This window comes from Bufo bufo, chromosome 3 (assembly GCF_905171765.1).
Source record: "Bufo bufo chromosome 3, aBufBuf1.1, whole genome shotgun sequence".
Lineage (NCBI taxonomy): Eukaryota > Metazoa > Chordata > Amphibia > Anura > Bufonidae > Bufo > Bufo bufo.
Window position 1 is genome coordinate 107,474,385 of NC_053391.1, and position 18,039 is coordinate 107,492,423.

Sequence of the window (18,039 nt, forward strand, 5' to 3'; positions counted from 1 at the left end):
GAAGCAAGATCTACTCTGCTCGTGTGGTTCCCTCTTCACTGGTGGGATGTGATAGCTCTCCAGAAGAGGTGCGTATGTATACTATGTGTAACTATATGTGTGTGTATGTGTCTATTGTGTAAGTTTGTTGGTGTATTATGTTTATACCCTTTTACTTTTGTCGCATTTTATATGTTTTGTGCTATAACAAAAAAGTAAAATTTTCCCGTCATTCTACACTCCATAATAACAAAGTAAAAACAGAATGTTAGAAATCTTTGCTAATAGTAGAAAAAGAGAAAAAAAATAATATTGCATTGACATAAATAAGTATTCAGACTCTTTACTCAGTACTTAGTTGAAACAGCTTTGGCAGTGATTACAGCCTCCAGTCTTCTTGACTATGATGCCACAAGGTTTGCACACCTGGGTTTGGGGATTTTCTGCGATTCTTCTCTGCATATCATCTCAAGCTCTGTCAGGTTGGATGGGGACTTTCGGTAGACAGCCATTTTCAGGTCTCTCCAGAGATGTTCGATTAGGTTCAAGTCAGGGCTCTGCCTGGGCCACATTCACAGAGTTGTCCCTACGTCACTTCTGTGTTATCTTGGCTGTGTGCTTAGGGTAACTGTAGTATTGGTCTTGTTGGAAGGTAAATCTTCAGCCCAGTCTGAGGTCCAGGACACACTGGATCAGGTTTTTAATGAGAATATCTCTGTATCTCAACTCTGACCAGTCTCCCTATTCCAGCCGCTGAAAAATACCCCCACAGAATGATGCTGCCATCTCCATGGTTCACTGTAGGGATGGTATTGGGCAGTGCCTGGTCTCCTCCTGATATGACACTTAGACTGTAAGAAACCAAGATTAAACCTTTTGGTCTCAATTTTGAGTCCTTTAGGTGCTTTTTTTGTAGACTTTCCTGCGTCTTATTTTGAGGAGAGGCTTCTTTCTGGCCACTCTGTCAAAAAGCTCCAATTGGCGAAGTACTGCAGTGATGGTTGACCTTCTGGAAGTTTCTCCCATCTGCACACAGGATCTTTGCAGCTCAGCTTGAGTTAACATTGGGTTCTTGGTCACCTCTTTTACTCAAGCCTTTCTCCCGCCATTACTTAGTTTGGGTCTCTATCAAGAGTCCTGGCTGTTCTTAACTTCTTCCATTTAAGAATTATGAAGACCACTGTGCTCTTCAGAACTTTGAGTGCAGCAGAATTTTTTGCATCCTTCTCCAAATCTCCAATCCTGTCTCTGGGATCTATAGGCAGGTTTTCCTCCTCATGGTTTGTTTTTTGCTCTAATATGCATTGTTATATAGACAGGGATGTATCTTTCCAAATCATGTCCAATCAACTGACCTAGACCTAAATTTCAGGTATCATAGCAAAGGGTCTGAATCCTTGTGTATATGCAAAACTTTAGTTTTTCCTTTTTAATAAATTTGCTAACATTTCATACATCCTCTTTACCTCCATCAGGCCTTTAAAAAAATTTAAAAAATCTTTAAAAATCTATGGAATACCGCAGGAGACTATCTTATTTCATACAATGTTATACAGTTAAAAACCATATAAATTTTTTTTTATAGTAGGCATGGAAGATGTATCCTACTGTAAGCCTATACAGTGGGAGAAGTGACAGCCTATACATCAAACTTAGGCTGAAACTATAATGGGAATGAGGCTTTAATGGGAATGCATTTTACCCCTATTTTAGTGTAACATTTCATTACCAATATATACAGTACAGACCAAAAGTTTGGACACACCTTCTCATTCAAAGAGTTTTCTTTATTTTCATGACTATGAAGGCATCAAAACTATGAATTAACACATGTGGAATTATATACATAACAAACAAGTGTGAAACAACTGAAAATATGTCATATTCTAGGTTCTTCAAAGTAGCCACCTTTTGCTTTGATTACTGCTTTGCACACTCTTGGCATTCTCTTGATGAGCTTCAAGAGGTAGTCCCCTGAAATGGTCTTCCAACAGTCTTGAAGGAGTTCCCAGAGATGCTTAGCACTTGTTGGCCCTTTTGCCTTCACTCTGCGGTCCAGCTCACCCCAAACCATCTCGATTGGGTTCAGGTCCGGTGAATGTGGAGGCCAGGTCATCTGGCGCAGCACCCCATCACTCTCCTTCATGGTCAAATAGCCCTTACTTTCAAAGTTTTCCCAATTTTTCGGCTGACTGACTGACCTTCATTTCTTAAAGTAATGATGGCCACTCGTTTTTCTTTACTTAGCTGCTTTTTTCTTGCCATAATACAAATTCTAACAGTGTATTCAGTAGGACTATCAGCTGTGTATCCACCTGACTTCTCCTCAACGCAACTGATGGTCCCAACCCCATTTATAAGGCAAGAAATCCCACTTATTAAACCTGACAGGGCACACCTGTGAAGTGAAAACCATTTCAGGTGACTACCTCTTGAAGCTCATCAAGAGAATGCCAAGAGTGTGCAAAGCAGTAAACAAAGCAAAAGGTGGCTACTTTGAAGAACCTAGAATATGACATATTTTCAGTTGTTTCACACTTGTTTGTTATGTATATAATTCCACATGTGTTAATTCATAGTTTTGATGCCTTCAGTGTGAATCTACAATTTTCATAGTCATGAAAATAAAGAAAACTCTTTGAATGAGCAGGTGTGTCCAAACTTTTGGTCTGTACTGTATATATATATATATATATATATATATATATAGGCGCTGGTTAACATCGAGTACATTAGCAATGCTCTCTGCTAATAACAGACTTGGAGCACTGTCAAAATAGTGATATAAGGTACTTCATCTATGCTGCTGACATACATAGACATATGTGATATTCATAGTACTTAGTAATGATGAGTTTGTGCATTACTAGCTGTATTATTCTACGTTTTGCCTTTTATAACGGGGAGCCAGCGACGCGCTTCCTCCTTGCGGTGCCATCCCGCATCTGTGCAGGCATCCTCCTAGCTGAAAGAGGTACTGAGCGTCGATCGCAATTTATCGGCGCTCAGATGGTTTAGGCTGGACTTGGGTCACGTGACGCTGGCCACATCATGTGACCCACTTGTTCTGCTATTTAAACAGGCAGCCTGCTGGCCATAGGTTGCCTGTGAATGGTCTTGCTACACTCACCAGCATTTTCGTATTGTGTCTTCTGTGTGTTTTGGACCTCGGCTCTGTTTTTGACCTCGACCTTGTGACCTCCCTGGAATTAACGTGACCTCTTGGCTTCAGACTCCGGATTGTGTTTTGACTTCGTTATCAGATTAGTCCCTGTGTACCTGCGTGATCTCCTGGCTTTGACTTTGGCTTGTCTGACTTTGTTACGGTACTTTTGTTATCTTCTTAGGCCCCTGCACATATGTAAGCGAGGGACTGCCGCCAAGTTGTACGCCGTCGGTTAGGAAGGGCTGTGCAAGTAGGCAGGGACAGAGGTGGGGTGGAGTTTAGGGCTGCACTTATCCCTACCCTCTGTCGTGACACCTTTATTTTGTAGCTGGCTTACAGCATGATTTGTATAATAACCTATGCAGCAGGTTTCATAGCTGCCTCTTTGTATTGTTCCAAGCAATACATAATAAAAGCACTGTCAATATAATATCAGTATTTATAGTCCATGAGACAATTTACTCACAATTCATCTAAATTTTCCAACAAATCTTGATCTGTCAAAACTTCTATTGCCTGCAGATATTTTTACTATAGTAGTTCCATGTTGTACACAGCTGCCTATAAGTGGCACTAGAGAGACAGTTTTCTTCCTTTTGGAGGAGAACTAATTCACTTACTATGTTTTCTACATTCTTACAGATGTATGAAAAGGTTTAGGTTCTGAAAAATATTTCTATCCTTACTTTTATACTGTTAAAAACTCTATAAAAGTACAGCACATACAATGTTTTTATACCTGTATTGGTGCTTCTAAAATGTGAGGTATAGATTGGTCACATGAACCTTAGTAATCAGATGTTTTTTTCACTGTTGGAATTATATATTGTTGAATGGGAAAGAAAATATAAGAGGATCAATATACCCTGTTGAATTGGCAAAGGTCCATCTACCACAATGTTTATGGAATGTAATATGGACTGGTGTGGTGGACTTCCTAAATCATGTTTGCCATCATTAAAAATGTGGTCAAACCAACTGTATTAATACTTTCTCTTTGAAATCATTAGTTATCGTTATTTCTTGAATATCCTCAAAAGACAAAGGTTAATAACTGAAGGCTTATCAGTATTTCATATAGTTCTGTTGCCCGTATCCTTCAATATGACATCATAGCCTTATTTTTCAATATAATAAGCAAAGTATGATTTCTCTCAGAATTTGGCAAAGTATTTTTGAAAAAATATTGACAGTTGGGTGCATATAAGATATCAAATTTGCAATATTTCTAAAAGTGTTGACCAGCAATAAGATTGAAGTATAATCAGGAACACACCAGTGATTTAGAGAATGGATTAATAACTGATCAGAATATGATAGCTTTGGTTTTTATAAATTTGTTGAATACAAGGAGAAGCTCAAAATTACTGACAGATAGTTTAGCTAAAGAAAGTACCAATGATGTACCAATCAAAATTGCATTTCCTTGGAGAATAGTCACCATCTAATACACATAACATCTCACCTTCATAGTATTATAAAGAACTTGGAAATACAAGGTAATTACACATTAGGAAGCATCTAGTTAACTTTGTGGCTGCACACTCTTATCTTTGAAACCACTAACCACTTGCTCATCTTCAGTTTCTGTAGATGCGTCTTGATTCTCTAGGTCACTTAACTGTCCCTCTCCAAATTCTAAAATAGTTGGCAAATTCCCCTGCTTAGGACATCGTTTCTTGAGGCTAACTAAAAAAGTCTGTGGCAGGGAGAAGATGTCCACATTATTGCCAAGATCAATCCAGGTCATGCTGGGGAACTTTTTAAGGTCCTTCAAAGCTTCAGTGATTTCTCTCAGGATGGATTTTGTCAACCGGTTTCCATTAAGTGCCAGAGTAGTAAGATGTGGAAGGCCACTGAGGACAGGCAAAAGATATAAGAACATTTCATCTGTGAGTTCAGTAAAACAGAGTTCGACATTCTCCACTTCTTCTGAATTGTGCTGAAGATAAAGCATCACACGGTCCAAGTCCTTCATAGTTAGGGAAAAGCCAGAAAGATCTAAAGTTCTCTCTCGAGGTCTTGCTGATAGAATTGCTTTTAGGCTGCAAAAAAATAAAAAAATAAATTAGGTCAAATGACCCCCAATAATTACAATTACACATTGTGATAAAAAGTAAATAATGCAAAACTTTGAGTGATGTGAAGTTACAAAAACACTGCTGGTTTCTTCTAAAAATAGTGTCTCTCTTTTACATCCTCCCCCTCACTTTGCAGCGTGTAAGCACTTGGTAAGGTAGTGCTTGCTTTTGAACTTTTTGGTTGACAGTATGGAGATAGTCCCTCATTTTTATTAGTTGATGGACACACATGTTGACTATAAAGGATGTCTTTTGGAGGTTGAGGAGGAGAATTCATCCAGGTTGTCTACCGTGACTAAACCGGGCCGTTATTATTTTATGTCTTCAATAGGGGTTCTCCCATTAACGTATACCCTGTCCACAGGATAGAGGATATGTTTCTGATCGGTGGGAGTCCAACCACTGGAGCCCCTGCAGATCAAGAGAGCTTGTGCTCTCTCATTTGAATGGAGTGGTGGCCACACATGCACACTGCTATTTAATTCAAATGTGGAGCACAGGACCCAATTCTAGTCATCGGTTGGGGCCCCAGCCAATCAGCTACTTATCCTCTATCTTTTGGATAAGTTGTCTTAATAGGACAACCCCTTTAAGGTTTATTATGCATACATCATCTACCTGGGGACAGTATAATTGAGCTTCAGGACTACATGAATGGCTGCAGTTTAATGTTTGTGTCAGTGCAGTGTCACTGCATTATATGCAGGTTGCTTATTTATGGATTTACAATCTTGCCCTATCATGTGAGCTTGGTATATGTATTATATCGCTTCATTGTCTGTATGTTATACTTGTGAGTGTTCCCCATCCTATTACATTTTAAAGTGTCCTGTGTGTTATATGTCGATTGCTGTGTATAGCTATTTAGTAAGGTGATTTTTAGTACATGTGAAACATTTTTAAACTGAGCAGTTTTTCTTATTAATCATATGCAAAAAGGTTTTCTTCTTTTCCCTGCTGAGATCTATCCTTGTTTTTGGGTACAAAAGTCAAGGAAAGTTACATGGAACAAGGTAATATTGCACTTAGCAGTTCACCTGCTATAACAGCTATGAATCCTTTTACAAAGGCAGATAAATTGCCTGTCATGAGTGTCGATCTATGATGTAGTACAGTAAGTCTTCTAGTGCTCATTTACTTACATTTATATGTAGGAAATATCTTATGAGTTTCATACAATTTTCCATTTCCCTCCTCTGATATAGTTTCTGTATCTTCTATTTACACGATATGTGCTTCCAACAAATTAGAATTTTTATATAATCATAAAATAAGTGAATAATTGTTTTTCAGTCAATCACTAGAGACGGAGCAATAATTGAGAACAACCCTTCAGGCGATTATCACCGTATGTAAAAGCCCTTAAAGAGATTGTCCAAGAAGAGAAAAACCTGGCAGCTCTCTTCCAAAAACAGCGCCACACCTGTCCACAGGTTGTGTGTTGTATTACAGCTCAGCCCCATTCACTTCAATGGAGCTGAGGGGTAATACCAGGAACAAACCATAGACAGGTGTGGGGCTGCTTTTGGAATAAAGTAGCCATGTTTTTCTCATCCCTTCAAACAGGCACTGCTGTCTGCAGTCTTTGATCTATAGACTGAATTTCTCCAGAATAATTACCAGTGCAAATGGACATGCACCCAAGTGCAAAATTATTTAGTTTGATGATAAGAGTAAGGCCTCATGCACAAATGGATCCGCAAAAAACGGAAGTCGCCCGTGTGCCTTCTGCAATTTGTGGAAAGGAACGGGCAGCCCATTGTAGAAATGCCTTTTCTTGTCTGCAAAACGGACAAGAATAGGACATGCTATTTTTTTTTTTTGCGGAGCCACAGAATGGAGCAACGGAAGCGGACAGCACACGGAGTGCTGTCCGCATCTTTTGATTGAAGTGAATGGGTCCACACCCGAGCCGCAAAAAATGCAGCTTGGATGCGGACCAAAACAACGGTCGTGTGCATGAGGCCTAAGGCATATGTCAGCATATTCTGTAAACTGTGAGGATTAGCGTTATGGATTAGGTCTTGGCTTAGGTTAGGTTCACACCTCCGTTTAACTGATACAGTAGAGGACATACTGCCGGAATTCACTGGATCCTGCCTAACCAGATACTGCCGTTCACTGCCGGACCCCTTGACTATAATGGGATCCGTCCGCTTTCCGTCGTAAGTGTTGGTTTTCGGCAAAAAAAAAATCGTTGCATGCCATGTCTGCTGGAACAGCCTGTGAGATCAGTGAAAGGGAGGAGTGAACCTACCCTTATAGCATTACTAATGACTATGATGGATCCATGTACAGATCATAGCAGGTCCCGTTGATCTTTCTGACAAAGCAATGGAAACACGAAAATGTTATTTTATAGAATTCTATCGCCATACAGCTTTTGAACCATCCTTAGTCATTCCCTTACGCTTTACAATGCTGTAGTTATCCCTCTAGAAACAAAATGATTTTGCCAAGTGCATAAAATAAGCAGCAGCCGAGTGTGTGAACACGGGAGAACATAATCCTGTTAAAGCAGAGCTAAGCTGAGTTTATTCCGATGATAAAAGGTTCAACCGTAAAGATATAAATGGAAAGACAGATAAAACGGCTCAGCCTCTAGGCTGTTTACATGGTGCCTGTTCCCCTAAGTGTTATCCTCTGCAGATAGAGCGACTACAATAACCAAGAAGGGGGCACAAATCAGGCTGGGGCAACAGGGTGACATGTGCTCGAAAAGTAATTTGACCCAAGACATTTGCGCAACTATTTTAGACCTGTGATTTGCCTGTAAAGCAAGTTGCATGCTTACGATGGCAACGTCTCATAAGACTTGCAGCCAAAGATCCAGCAATGTTGCGTCACAGTCACACCATGTCACATCATAACCCCACTGACAATCATTAGATGCAATATATATACACTTCTTTTATACTATGTCATGAGCTTATTTCCCCTTTAAACCAGTGAGCGCTTGGCTCTTTCCAGACTTTTAATCACTTTGGCAGGTAATCATCCTTTGTGCTGTTTCTATAATTCTGCTATAATTCTGTCTCCTGTTTTCTCTCTTTCCTCTGCCTCCATTTTGTAATTTTTAATGGATTTCTGAGTAAATAACATAAGAAATGATGATCATTATGAGGATATAAAATGAGGCCTATTACAGGCTCTGTATTTTTTTCATCCATCTAGTTCGGTGCTTTTATATTTGGGGATAATCAGCCACCGCTTTATCTGGACGGACATTTCTAAATACAAACTATGCAATAAGATGTAAAAGACGTCAGTGGATGTTATAGGAAAATCTATGGACTGAGAAGGGTTATCATATGTTGTCTCCAATAGTTGAAATGGGAGTTTTTGATTAAACACAATTATTACATAGTTAGGCTACTTTCACACCTGCGTTAGGTGCGGATCCGTCTGGTATCTGCACAGACGGATCCGCACCTATAATGCAAACGCTTAGATCCGTTCAGAACGGATCCGTTTGCATTACCATGATAATGCAAACGGATCAGTTTTGACTTTACATTGAAAGTCAATGGGAGACGGATCCGTTTGAAATTGAGCCATATAGTGTCAAATTCAAACGGATCCGTCCCCATTGACTTACATTGTAAGTCTGGACGGATCCGTTTGCCTCCGCACGGCCAGGCGGACACCCGAACGCTGCAAGCTGCGTTCAGGTGTCCGCCTGCTGAGCGGAGCGGAGGACAAACGGTGCCAAACTGATGCATTCTGAGCGGATCCGCATCCACTCAGAATGCATTAGGGCTGAACGGATCCGTTCGGGGCCGCTTGTGAGAGCCTTCAAACGGAACTCACAAGCGGAGCCCCGAACGCTAGTGTGAAAGTAGCCTCAATTACACTCCGGTTCTTACACCGTTATACCATGCTGAAAAGTATGATGGAACTAAAAGAGAAAGCAACAAAAAGTAACCAGTGTCACTGAGTTGTCCGTTACTCTATACATTAAGAACATCTTGGTGCCTAGCACATTTTTAGGGTACGGTCACACTTTCAGGTTTCCTGGTGCAGTTTTGGAAGCCATTGGAAGGGATCATAAATGGAGAAAAACTATAAAGGACAAAAGATAAACATTTTCCTCTTTTTTGAATTCAGTAAAGTAGAAAAGACTTGCTCATATTCTCAAGTTAGCAAACTCCATATGGACAGCAATGAGGGGTCAGAATTGAGAGCACCACTGTAGGGGCAACCTCTTTTGAGCACCATGTACCTGCTAAACATTTTTTCAAGTGAAAGCAGTTTGGTTGGTGATAACCAGGCATATGAGATATGTTCTTGTCTGTCATCATCTCTGCATACATTACATATTTGCACTGGAGTGCGGTGCTATGATCAGTCTCAGCCATCTGATTCACTATAGGTATTAACCACAAGCTATCAGAGAAATAGTCATCCACAGACCAACCCCTCCCCCTAATAACTCCCTCACTGGTCCTCAAACCTCCTGTAACAGGGAGGCGGCAACAGGCTTCCCCTCTGCAGCGCTGCCAGCATCCCGCTAGTGAAGAGGAGCAAGGACGCGTCCGGCGTCCTCATCTCCATAGCAACCAGAGGGCGTGGAGGACCCGGCAGCACATGCTTCCTCGGCGTGGCCAGCGTCCTCCATCCCCTAGGCAATGAACACGTGGGGAACTGAGCGCCAATACTGATGAGTCGGCGCTCAGCTTTTCTGAGTTGCGGGGGACAGGTCATGTGACGCTGGCCACATCACATGACCCTTAACCACTTCAGCCCCCCTAGCTTAAACACCCTTAATGACCAGGCCACTTTTTACACTTCTGACCTACCCTACTTTCACCGTTTATTGCTCGGTCATGCAACTTACCACCCAAATGAATTTTACCTCCTTTTCTTCTCACTAATAGAGCTTTCATTTGGTGGTATTTCATTGCTGCTGACATTACTTTTTTTGTTATTAATCAAAATTTAACGATTTTTTTGCAAAAAAATGACATTTTTCACTTTCAGTTGTAAAATTTTGCAAAAAAAACGACATCCATATATAAATTTTTCTCTAAATTTATTGTTCTACATGTCTTTGAAAAAAAAACAAATGTTTGGGTAAAAAAAAAAATGGTTTGGGTAAAAGTTATAGCGTTTACAAACTATGGTACAAAAATGTGAATTTCCGCTTTTTGAAGCAGCTTTCTGAGCACCTGTCATGTTTCCTGAGGTTCTACAATGGCCAGACAGTACAAACACCCCACAAATGACCCCATTTCGGAAAGTAGACACCCTAAGGTATTCGCTGATGGGCATAGTGAGTTCATAGAACTTTATATTTTTTGTCACAAGTTAGCGGAAAATTATGATTTTTTTTTTTTCTTACAAAGTCTCATATTCCACTAACTTGTGACAAAAAATAAAAACTTCCATGAACTCACTATGCCCATCACGAAATACCTTGGGGTGTCTTCTTTCCAAAATGGGGTCACTTGTGGGGTAGTTATACTGCCCTGGCATTTTAGGGGCGCAAATGCGTGCAAAGTAGTTTGAAATCAAAATCTGTAAAAAATGGCCGGTGAAATCCAAAAGGTGCTCTTTGGAATGTGGGCCCCTTTGCCCACCTAGTGTCACGACCGCTACCCCAGCAGCAGTCGTGTCGCACCAGACAGAGGGGAAGGGGGACCCTTATCTAAGGATGGGAATAGTATGGCCACCCCTGACTAACCCTAAGCTGGAACCTGTCTGCCCTGATACCCTAGATGGGGTGTGAACCCGTGCGGCGAGCAGGATGCCTAAACCCTCAGTCACCCTAACAAGCCTAGAGTGGGGGAAGGCCGATGGGAGCACTAGTCACCATCACTCATGTCTAGGAGAACAGCAGGGGAAGACAGCAACAAACAAACTATATCAGAGATAGACTTATCCAGTCACGAGCAGAGAAGGCGATCCCAATCACGACAGTCCACGCCGGACAAGAGCTCCACAGCAACACCATCAAACGATCTCCTTCAAAGGTCAGAATAGAACTGGAAGTAAGGACTATATCTGGCAATGACTGCAAGTGAAAGTGAAACTAATATAGTAGCTGGGAGTGGCAGACAGGACTCACCTGAGAAGGATGCCTACAAACTCCCAGTCAGGACAAAAAGGTTCACAAGGCAAAACCCAGATGACATACCCTGAACCACGGAGCAAACTCACAAGCTATCGCGAGTAGCAAGTCGCTGCGACCTTCTCCTCCCAGACCTGTCTGGATCAGTCACAGTCGTGACAGTACCCCCCTTTCTACGAGGGGCCCCTGGTCCCTCAAGACCAGGCCTCTCCGGATGGGAGCTATGAAAAGCCCGAATGAGTCTGTCCGCTTTTATCTCTGATGCTGGAACCCACATTCTCTCTTCGGAACCATAACCTTTCCAGTGCACCAGGTACTGAAGAGAGCGGCGAACATATCGTGAATCAACAATCTTTTCTACCTGAAACTCAAGACTGCCATCAAAAACCACTGGTGGAGGCAGTAGTGGCAATGGTTCAGGAGGTTCTACATATCTCTTAAGCAGAGATCTGTGGAAGACATTATGGATCCTTAGAGTCTGAGGTAGCTCCAGACGAAAAGCCACCGGGTTAATGATCTTAATTACCCTATAAGGACCAATAAATCTCGGACCTAATTTCCACGAGGGAACCTTCAACTTGATATTTCTGGTAGACAACCACACCAAGTCATTCACCCCAAGGTCCGGACCTTCAGAGCGCTTCCTATCAGCCACACGTTTGTATCTACCACCAATTCTCTTCAAACTTTCTTGCACACTCTGCCACACTGAAGAAAGTGAAGACGCAAATCGTTCCTCCTCGGGAATCCCAGACGGCCCCCCCTCACTAAACGTACAAAACTGAGGATGGAAACCATACGCACCAAAAAATGGTGACTTATCGGTGGATTCTTGACGACGATTATTAATGGCAAACTCGGCTTACGGTAAATAAGATGACCATTCCTCCTGATTTTCGGAAACAAAGCATCTCAAATATGTCTCTAGGTTTTGATTGGTACGTTCAGTCTGACCGTTGGACTGTGGATGGAAAGATGAAGAAAACGACAGATGAACCCCTAAACGAGAACAAAAAGCTTTCCAAAATTTAGAAACGAATTGGGTACCACGATCCGAAACAATATCGGAAGGGACGATAATAACCTGAGCCAGTGTGTTAGCATTAGGCAATGCGGCAAGAGCAATAAAGTGCACCATTTTACTGAATCTGTCAACAACTACAAGAATAACAGTCTTCCCCGCTGATACTGGTAGATCCGTAATGAAATCCATTGACAGGTGCGTCCAAGGCCTGTTGGGGATGGCCAGAGGTAAAAGACGCCCTGCCGGACGAGTATGATCTACCTTAGAACGAGCACAGGTAGCACATGCAGACACAAAATTCAACACCTCCTGGCGCCATTTAGGCCACCAGAACCGACGAGACACTAACTCAGAGGTTGCCCTACTACCTGGGTGTCCTGCCAGTGTGGAGTTATGGTGTTCTTTTAGTATCTGCAGTCGTAAATTTTCTGGCACAAACAGTTTACCCGAGGGGCAGGAGGCCGGGGCGTCCCCCTGAGCTTCCAACACCCTCCCCTCCAAACCTGAGTGTAATGCAGAGACCACCACCCCCTTTTGCAAAATGGGCTCTGGTACCTCAACATCACCCCCTCCAGGAAAACTTCGAGACAATGCATCCGCCTTAGTATTTTTTGCCCCCGGGCGATAGGTTATTACAAAATTAAACCTAGTAAAAAATAACGACCACCGAGCCTGTCTAGGGGTGAGACGTTTAGCAGACTCCAGATATAATAAGTTTTTGTGATCAGTAATCACCGTGACGGGATGAACCGCCCCCTCCAAAAAATGACGCCACTCCTCAAAAGCCAACTTAATAGCCAAAAGTTCCCTGTTGCCAATATCATAGTTCCTTTCTGCAGTAGACAATTTCTTCGAAAAGAAAGCACACGGACGCCATTCACCAGGGGACGGGCCCTGAGATAGTACCGCTCCCACCCCCACCTCTGATGCGTCAACCTCTACAATAAAAGGAAGCGAGACATCTGGCTGTACGAGAATAGGGGCCGAGGTGAATCTCTCCTTCAGAGATGCAAAGGCAGTTTTGGCTGCATGTGACCATTTGAAAAAATCGGATCCCTTTCGGGTCATGTCCGTCAGTGGTTTGACCACCAAGGAATAGTTTTTTATAAACTTTCTATAAAAATTGGCAAACCCCAGGAAGCGTTGCAATGCCTTCAGGTTCTCAGGCAGATCCCAGTCTATAATCGCCCGGACTTTCTCTGGATCCATGCGGAAACCTGAATCTGACAACACATACCCCAGAAATGGCAGTTCTTTTACGGCGAACACACATTTTTCTAACTTAGCAAACAATTTGTTGGCCCTTAATATCTGCAGCACTTGTCTCACATGGATCTTATGTGTATCCAGATCCGGGGAATAGACCAGGATGTCATCAAGATATATCACAACAAATCTCCCGATAAGGTGACTAAAAATATCGTTGACAAAATGTTGGAATACCGCAGGCGCATTAGTAAGACCAAATGGCATGACCAGATTTTCATAATGCCCTTCCGGAGTATTAAAAGCCGTCTTCCACTCATCCCCCTCTTTGATGCGAACCAGGTTATAGGCTCCTCTGAGATCCATTTTGGAGAACCATTTAGCACCAGCAACCTGATTAAAGAGGTCGGGAATGAGAGGAAGAGGATAGGGATCTCGGATAGTTATCCGGTTTAATTCCCGGAAATCCAGGCAAGGACGTAGGCCCCCATCTTTCTTTTTAACGAAAAAGAACCCTGCAGCCACAGGTGAAGAAGAGGGTCTGATGTGTCCCTTAGCCAAACTCTCCGAAATATAATCTTTCATAGCCTTCCTCTCCGGGCTGGAAAGATTGTATAACCGGGTTTTAGGTAGTTTGGCCCCAGGTAGTAGATTAATCGGGCAATCATATGGACGATGAGGTGGTAACCCCTGACAACCCTTCTCAGAGAACACATCCATAAAATCTGACAGAAAGGCAGGTAAAGATGTTACAGAGAGTGTAGAGCACCTACTACTCAAGCAGTTGTCCTTACAATGTTTACTCCACTCCACAATCTCCCCGGCCTGCCAATCCACCACTGGATTGTGAGTCACCAGCCAGGGAAGCCCCAATACCATAGGAGCCGGAAGACCGTCCAGGACATAACACGAGATATGCTCTTTATGGAGGTCCCCTACCTGCAGATGGATATTATGAATGATCTGAGTTAACTCTTTCTGAGTAAGAGGGGAGGAGTCGATGGCAAAAACAGGAATAGTTCTGCGTATCGGTTCTGGAGTAAAACTCAGAGCCTGAGCAAACCGTGAATCCACCAAGTTGACCCCCGCCCCACTGTCCAAAAAGACGGAACAGATCTCAGTCTTATTGCCCGCCTCAACGGTAGCGGACAACAAAAACTGAGACATGCGTATGGAGGAAACGAATACGCCCAGACTGTTATCCTCCGCACAATCTGGGGACTCTAGTTTTCCCGGCGGCTCCTTTGTTTGTGGTCTCTTGGGTTCTGAGGGACAAACCTTTACAAAATGACCCCTCCCCCCACAACGAAAACAAACCTCTGACCTACAGCGGAACTTAGGAGGATTCACCCGTCTAGTGGCGCCCCCTATTTGCATTGGTTCGACTGGATCATAACAAACCGATCCCTGCCCTATAGAGGCCTCCGTAAAATTTAATAGTCTCTCCCTGAGTCGTCTGTCGATTCTTATGGACAGAGACATAGCAGCCTCCAGAGACCCAGGGACCTCATATACCGCCAGCGCGTCTTTTAATTTTTCAGACAACCCCTGGCAGAACTGACTCCTAAGGGCCGAGTCGTTCCATAATGTATCAGTAGCCCACCTACGGAATTCGGAACAATATAGTTCAGCAGACCGGTTCTCTTGCCGAAGTCTACGTAGCTTAGACTCAGCCAGTGAGACCCTGTCCGGGTCATCATATACGAGACCCAGGGCTTCAAAAAACTCCTCCACTGATTGTAAGGCCAGAGAGTCTGATGGTAGGGAGAAGGCCCAAGCCTGCGGATCTCCTTGCAGGAGAGAAATTACAATACCCACCCGTTGTTCCTCACCGCCGGAGGATCTAGGGCGTAACCTGAAGAACAATTTGCAAGCTTCTCTGAAGGTTACAAATTGCTCTCTCCCTCCTGAGAACCTATCAGGTAAAGCCACTTTTGGCTCAGGAGTACCTTGGTTTCCCGTAGCAACGGTGGAACCCAAGGATGGCTGCTGCTGCTGCAGCACTGTTGCTTTTAATCCTGCCACTTCAAGGGATAATCCCTGTAATTGTTTCGCCAAAACCGTAACCGGATCCATAGTGGAACAGAAAAATACAAAGCAAAACAGCAAGCAAAAAAAAAATTAAAAAAAGAAATGTCAGAAAAGGCCAGATATACTGTCACGACCGCTACCCCAGCAGCAGTCGTGTCGCACCAGACGGAGGGGAAGGGGGACCCTTATCTACGGATGGGAATAGTATGGCCACCCCTGACTAACCCTAAGCTGGCACCTGTCTGCCCTGATACCCTAGACGGGGTGTGAACCCGTGCGGCGAGCAGGATGCCTAAACCCTCAGTCACCCTAACAAGCCTAGAGTGGGGGAAGGCCGATGGGAGAACTAGTCACCATCACTCATGTCTAGGAGAACAGCAGGGGAAGACAGCAACAAACAAACTATATCAGAGATAGACTTATCCAGTCACGAGCAGAGAAGGCGATCCCAATCACGACAGTCCACGCCGGACTTGAGCTCCACAGCAACACCATCAAACGATCTCCTTCAAAGGTCAGAATAGAACTGGAAGTAAGGACTATATCTGGCAATGACTGCAAGTGAAAGTGAAACTAATATAGTAGCTGGGAGTGGCAGACAGGACTCACCTGAGAAGGATGCCTACAAACTCCCAGTCAGGACAAAAAGGTTCACAAGGCAAAACCCAGATGACATACCCTGAACCACGGAGCAAACTCACAAGCTATCGCGAGTAGCAAGTCGCTGCGACCTTCTCCTCCCAGACCTGTCTGGATCAGTCACAGTCGTGACACCTAGGCTGCAAAAAAGTGTCACACATCTGGTATTGCTGTACTCAGGAGAAGTTGGGCAATGTGTTTTGGGGTGTCATTTTACATATACCCATGCTGGGTGAGATAAATATCTCGGCAAAAGACAACTTTTCCCATTTTTTATACAAAGTTGGCATTTGACCAAGATATTTATCTCACCCATATATGTAAAATGACACCCCAAAACACATTGCCCAACTTCTCCTGAGTACGGCGATACCAGATGTGTGACACTTTTTTGCAGCCTAGATGCGCAAAGGGGCCCACATTCCTTTTATGAGGGCATTTTTAGACATTTGGATCCCAGACTTCTTCTCACGCTTTAGGGCCCCTAGAATGCCAGGGCAGTATAAATACCCCACATGTAACCCCATTTTGGAAAGAAGACACCCCAAGGTATTCAATGAGGGGCATGGCGAGTTCATAGAAATTTTTTTTTTTGGGCACAAGTTAGCGGAAATTGATATTTTTTTTTTCTCACAAAGTCTCCCTTTCCGCTAACTTGGGACAAAAATTTCAATCTTTCATGGACTCAATATGCCCCTCAGCGAATACCTTGGGGTGTCTTCTTTCCGAAATGGGGTCACATGTGGGGTATTTATACTGCCCTGGCATTCTAGGGGCCCTAAAGCGTGAGAAGAAGTCTGGAATATAAATGTCTAAAAAAATTTACGCATTTGGATTCCGTGAGGGGTATGGTGAGTTCATGTGAGATTTTATTTTTTGACACAAGTTAGTGGAATATGAGACTTCGTAAGAAAAAAAAAAAAATTCCGCTAACTTGGGCCAAAAAAATGTCTGAATGGAGCCTTACAGGGGGGTGATCAATGACAGGGGGGTGATCAGGGAGTCTATATGGGGTGATCATCCCCCTGTCATTGATCACCCCCCTATAAGGCTCCATTCAGATGTCCGTATGTGTTTTGCGGATCCGATCCATGTATCCGTGGATCCGTAAAAAACATACGGACATCTGAATGCAGCCTTACAGGGGGGTGATCAATGACAGGGGGGTGATCAATGACAGGGGGGTGATCAATGACAGGGGGGTGATCAGGGAGTCTATATGGGGTGATCACCCCCCTGTCATTGATCACCCCCCTATAAGGCTCCATTCAGATGTCCGTATGTGTTTTGCGGATCCGATCCATGTATCCGTGGATCCGTAAAAAAAACATACGGACATCTGAATACAGCCTTACAGGGGGGTGATCAATGACAGGGGGGTGATCAGGGAGTCTATATGGGGTGATCACCCCCCTGTAAGGCTCCATTCAGACGTCTGTATGTGTTTTGCGGATCCAATCCATGTATCCGTGGATCCGTAAAAAACATACGGACATCTGAATGCAGCCTTACAGGGGGGTGATCAATGACAGGGGGGTGATCAATGACATGGGAGTGATCAGGGAGTCTATATGGGGTGATCACCCCCTGTCATTGATCACCCCCCTATAAGGCTCCATTCAGACGTCCGTATGTGTTTTGCGGATCCAATCCATGTATCAGTGGATCCGTAAAAAATCTTACGGATTTCTGAATGGAGCCTTACAAGGGGGTGATCAATGACAGGGGGGTGATCAGGGAGTCTATATGGGGTGATCACCCCCATCATTGATCACCCCCCGGTAAGGCTCCATTCAGACGTCCGTATGTGTTTTGCGGATCCGATCCATGTATCAGTGGATCC

The 18,039-nt window shown here is 43.5% G+C and overlaps 1 protein-coding gene across 1 annotated transcript in view; it reads right to left on the reverse strand.

The window, feature by feature from the left end:
* Positions 1–4,592: 4,592 nt before the first annotated feature.
* Positions 4,593–18,039, reverse strand: part of LRRC75A (leucine rich repeat containing 75A) — a 432,414-nt gene continuing 418,967 nt past the window's right edge. Inside the window, exon 4 of the mRNA XM_040423461.1 lies at positions 4,593–5,190. Within this exon, the coding sequence (XP_040279395.1) occupies positions 4,671–5,190 (520 nt within the window). The 3' untranslated portion in view covers positions 4,593–4,670. The remainder of the gene's footprint in view (positions 5,191–18,039) is intronic.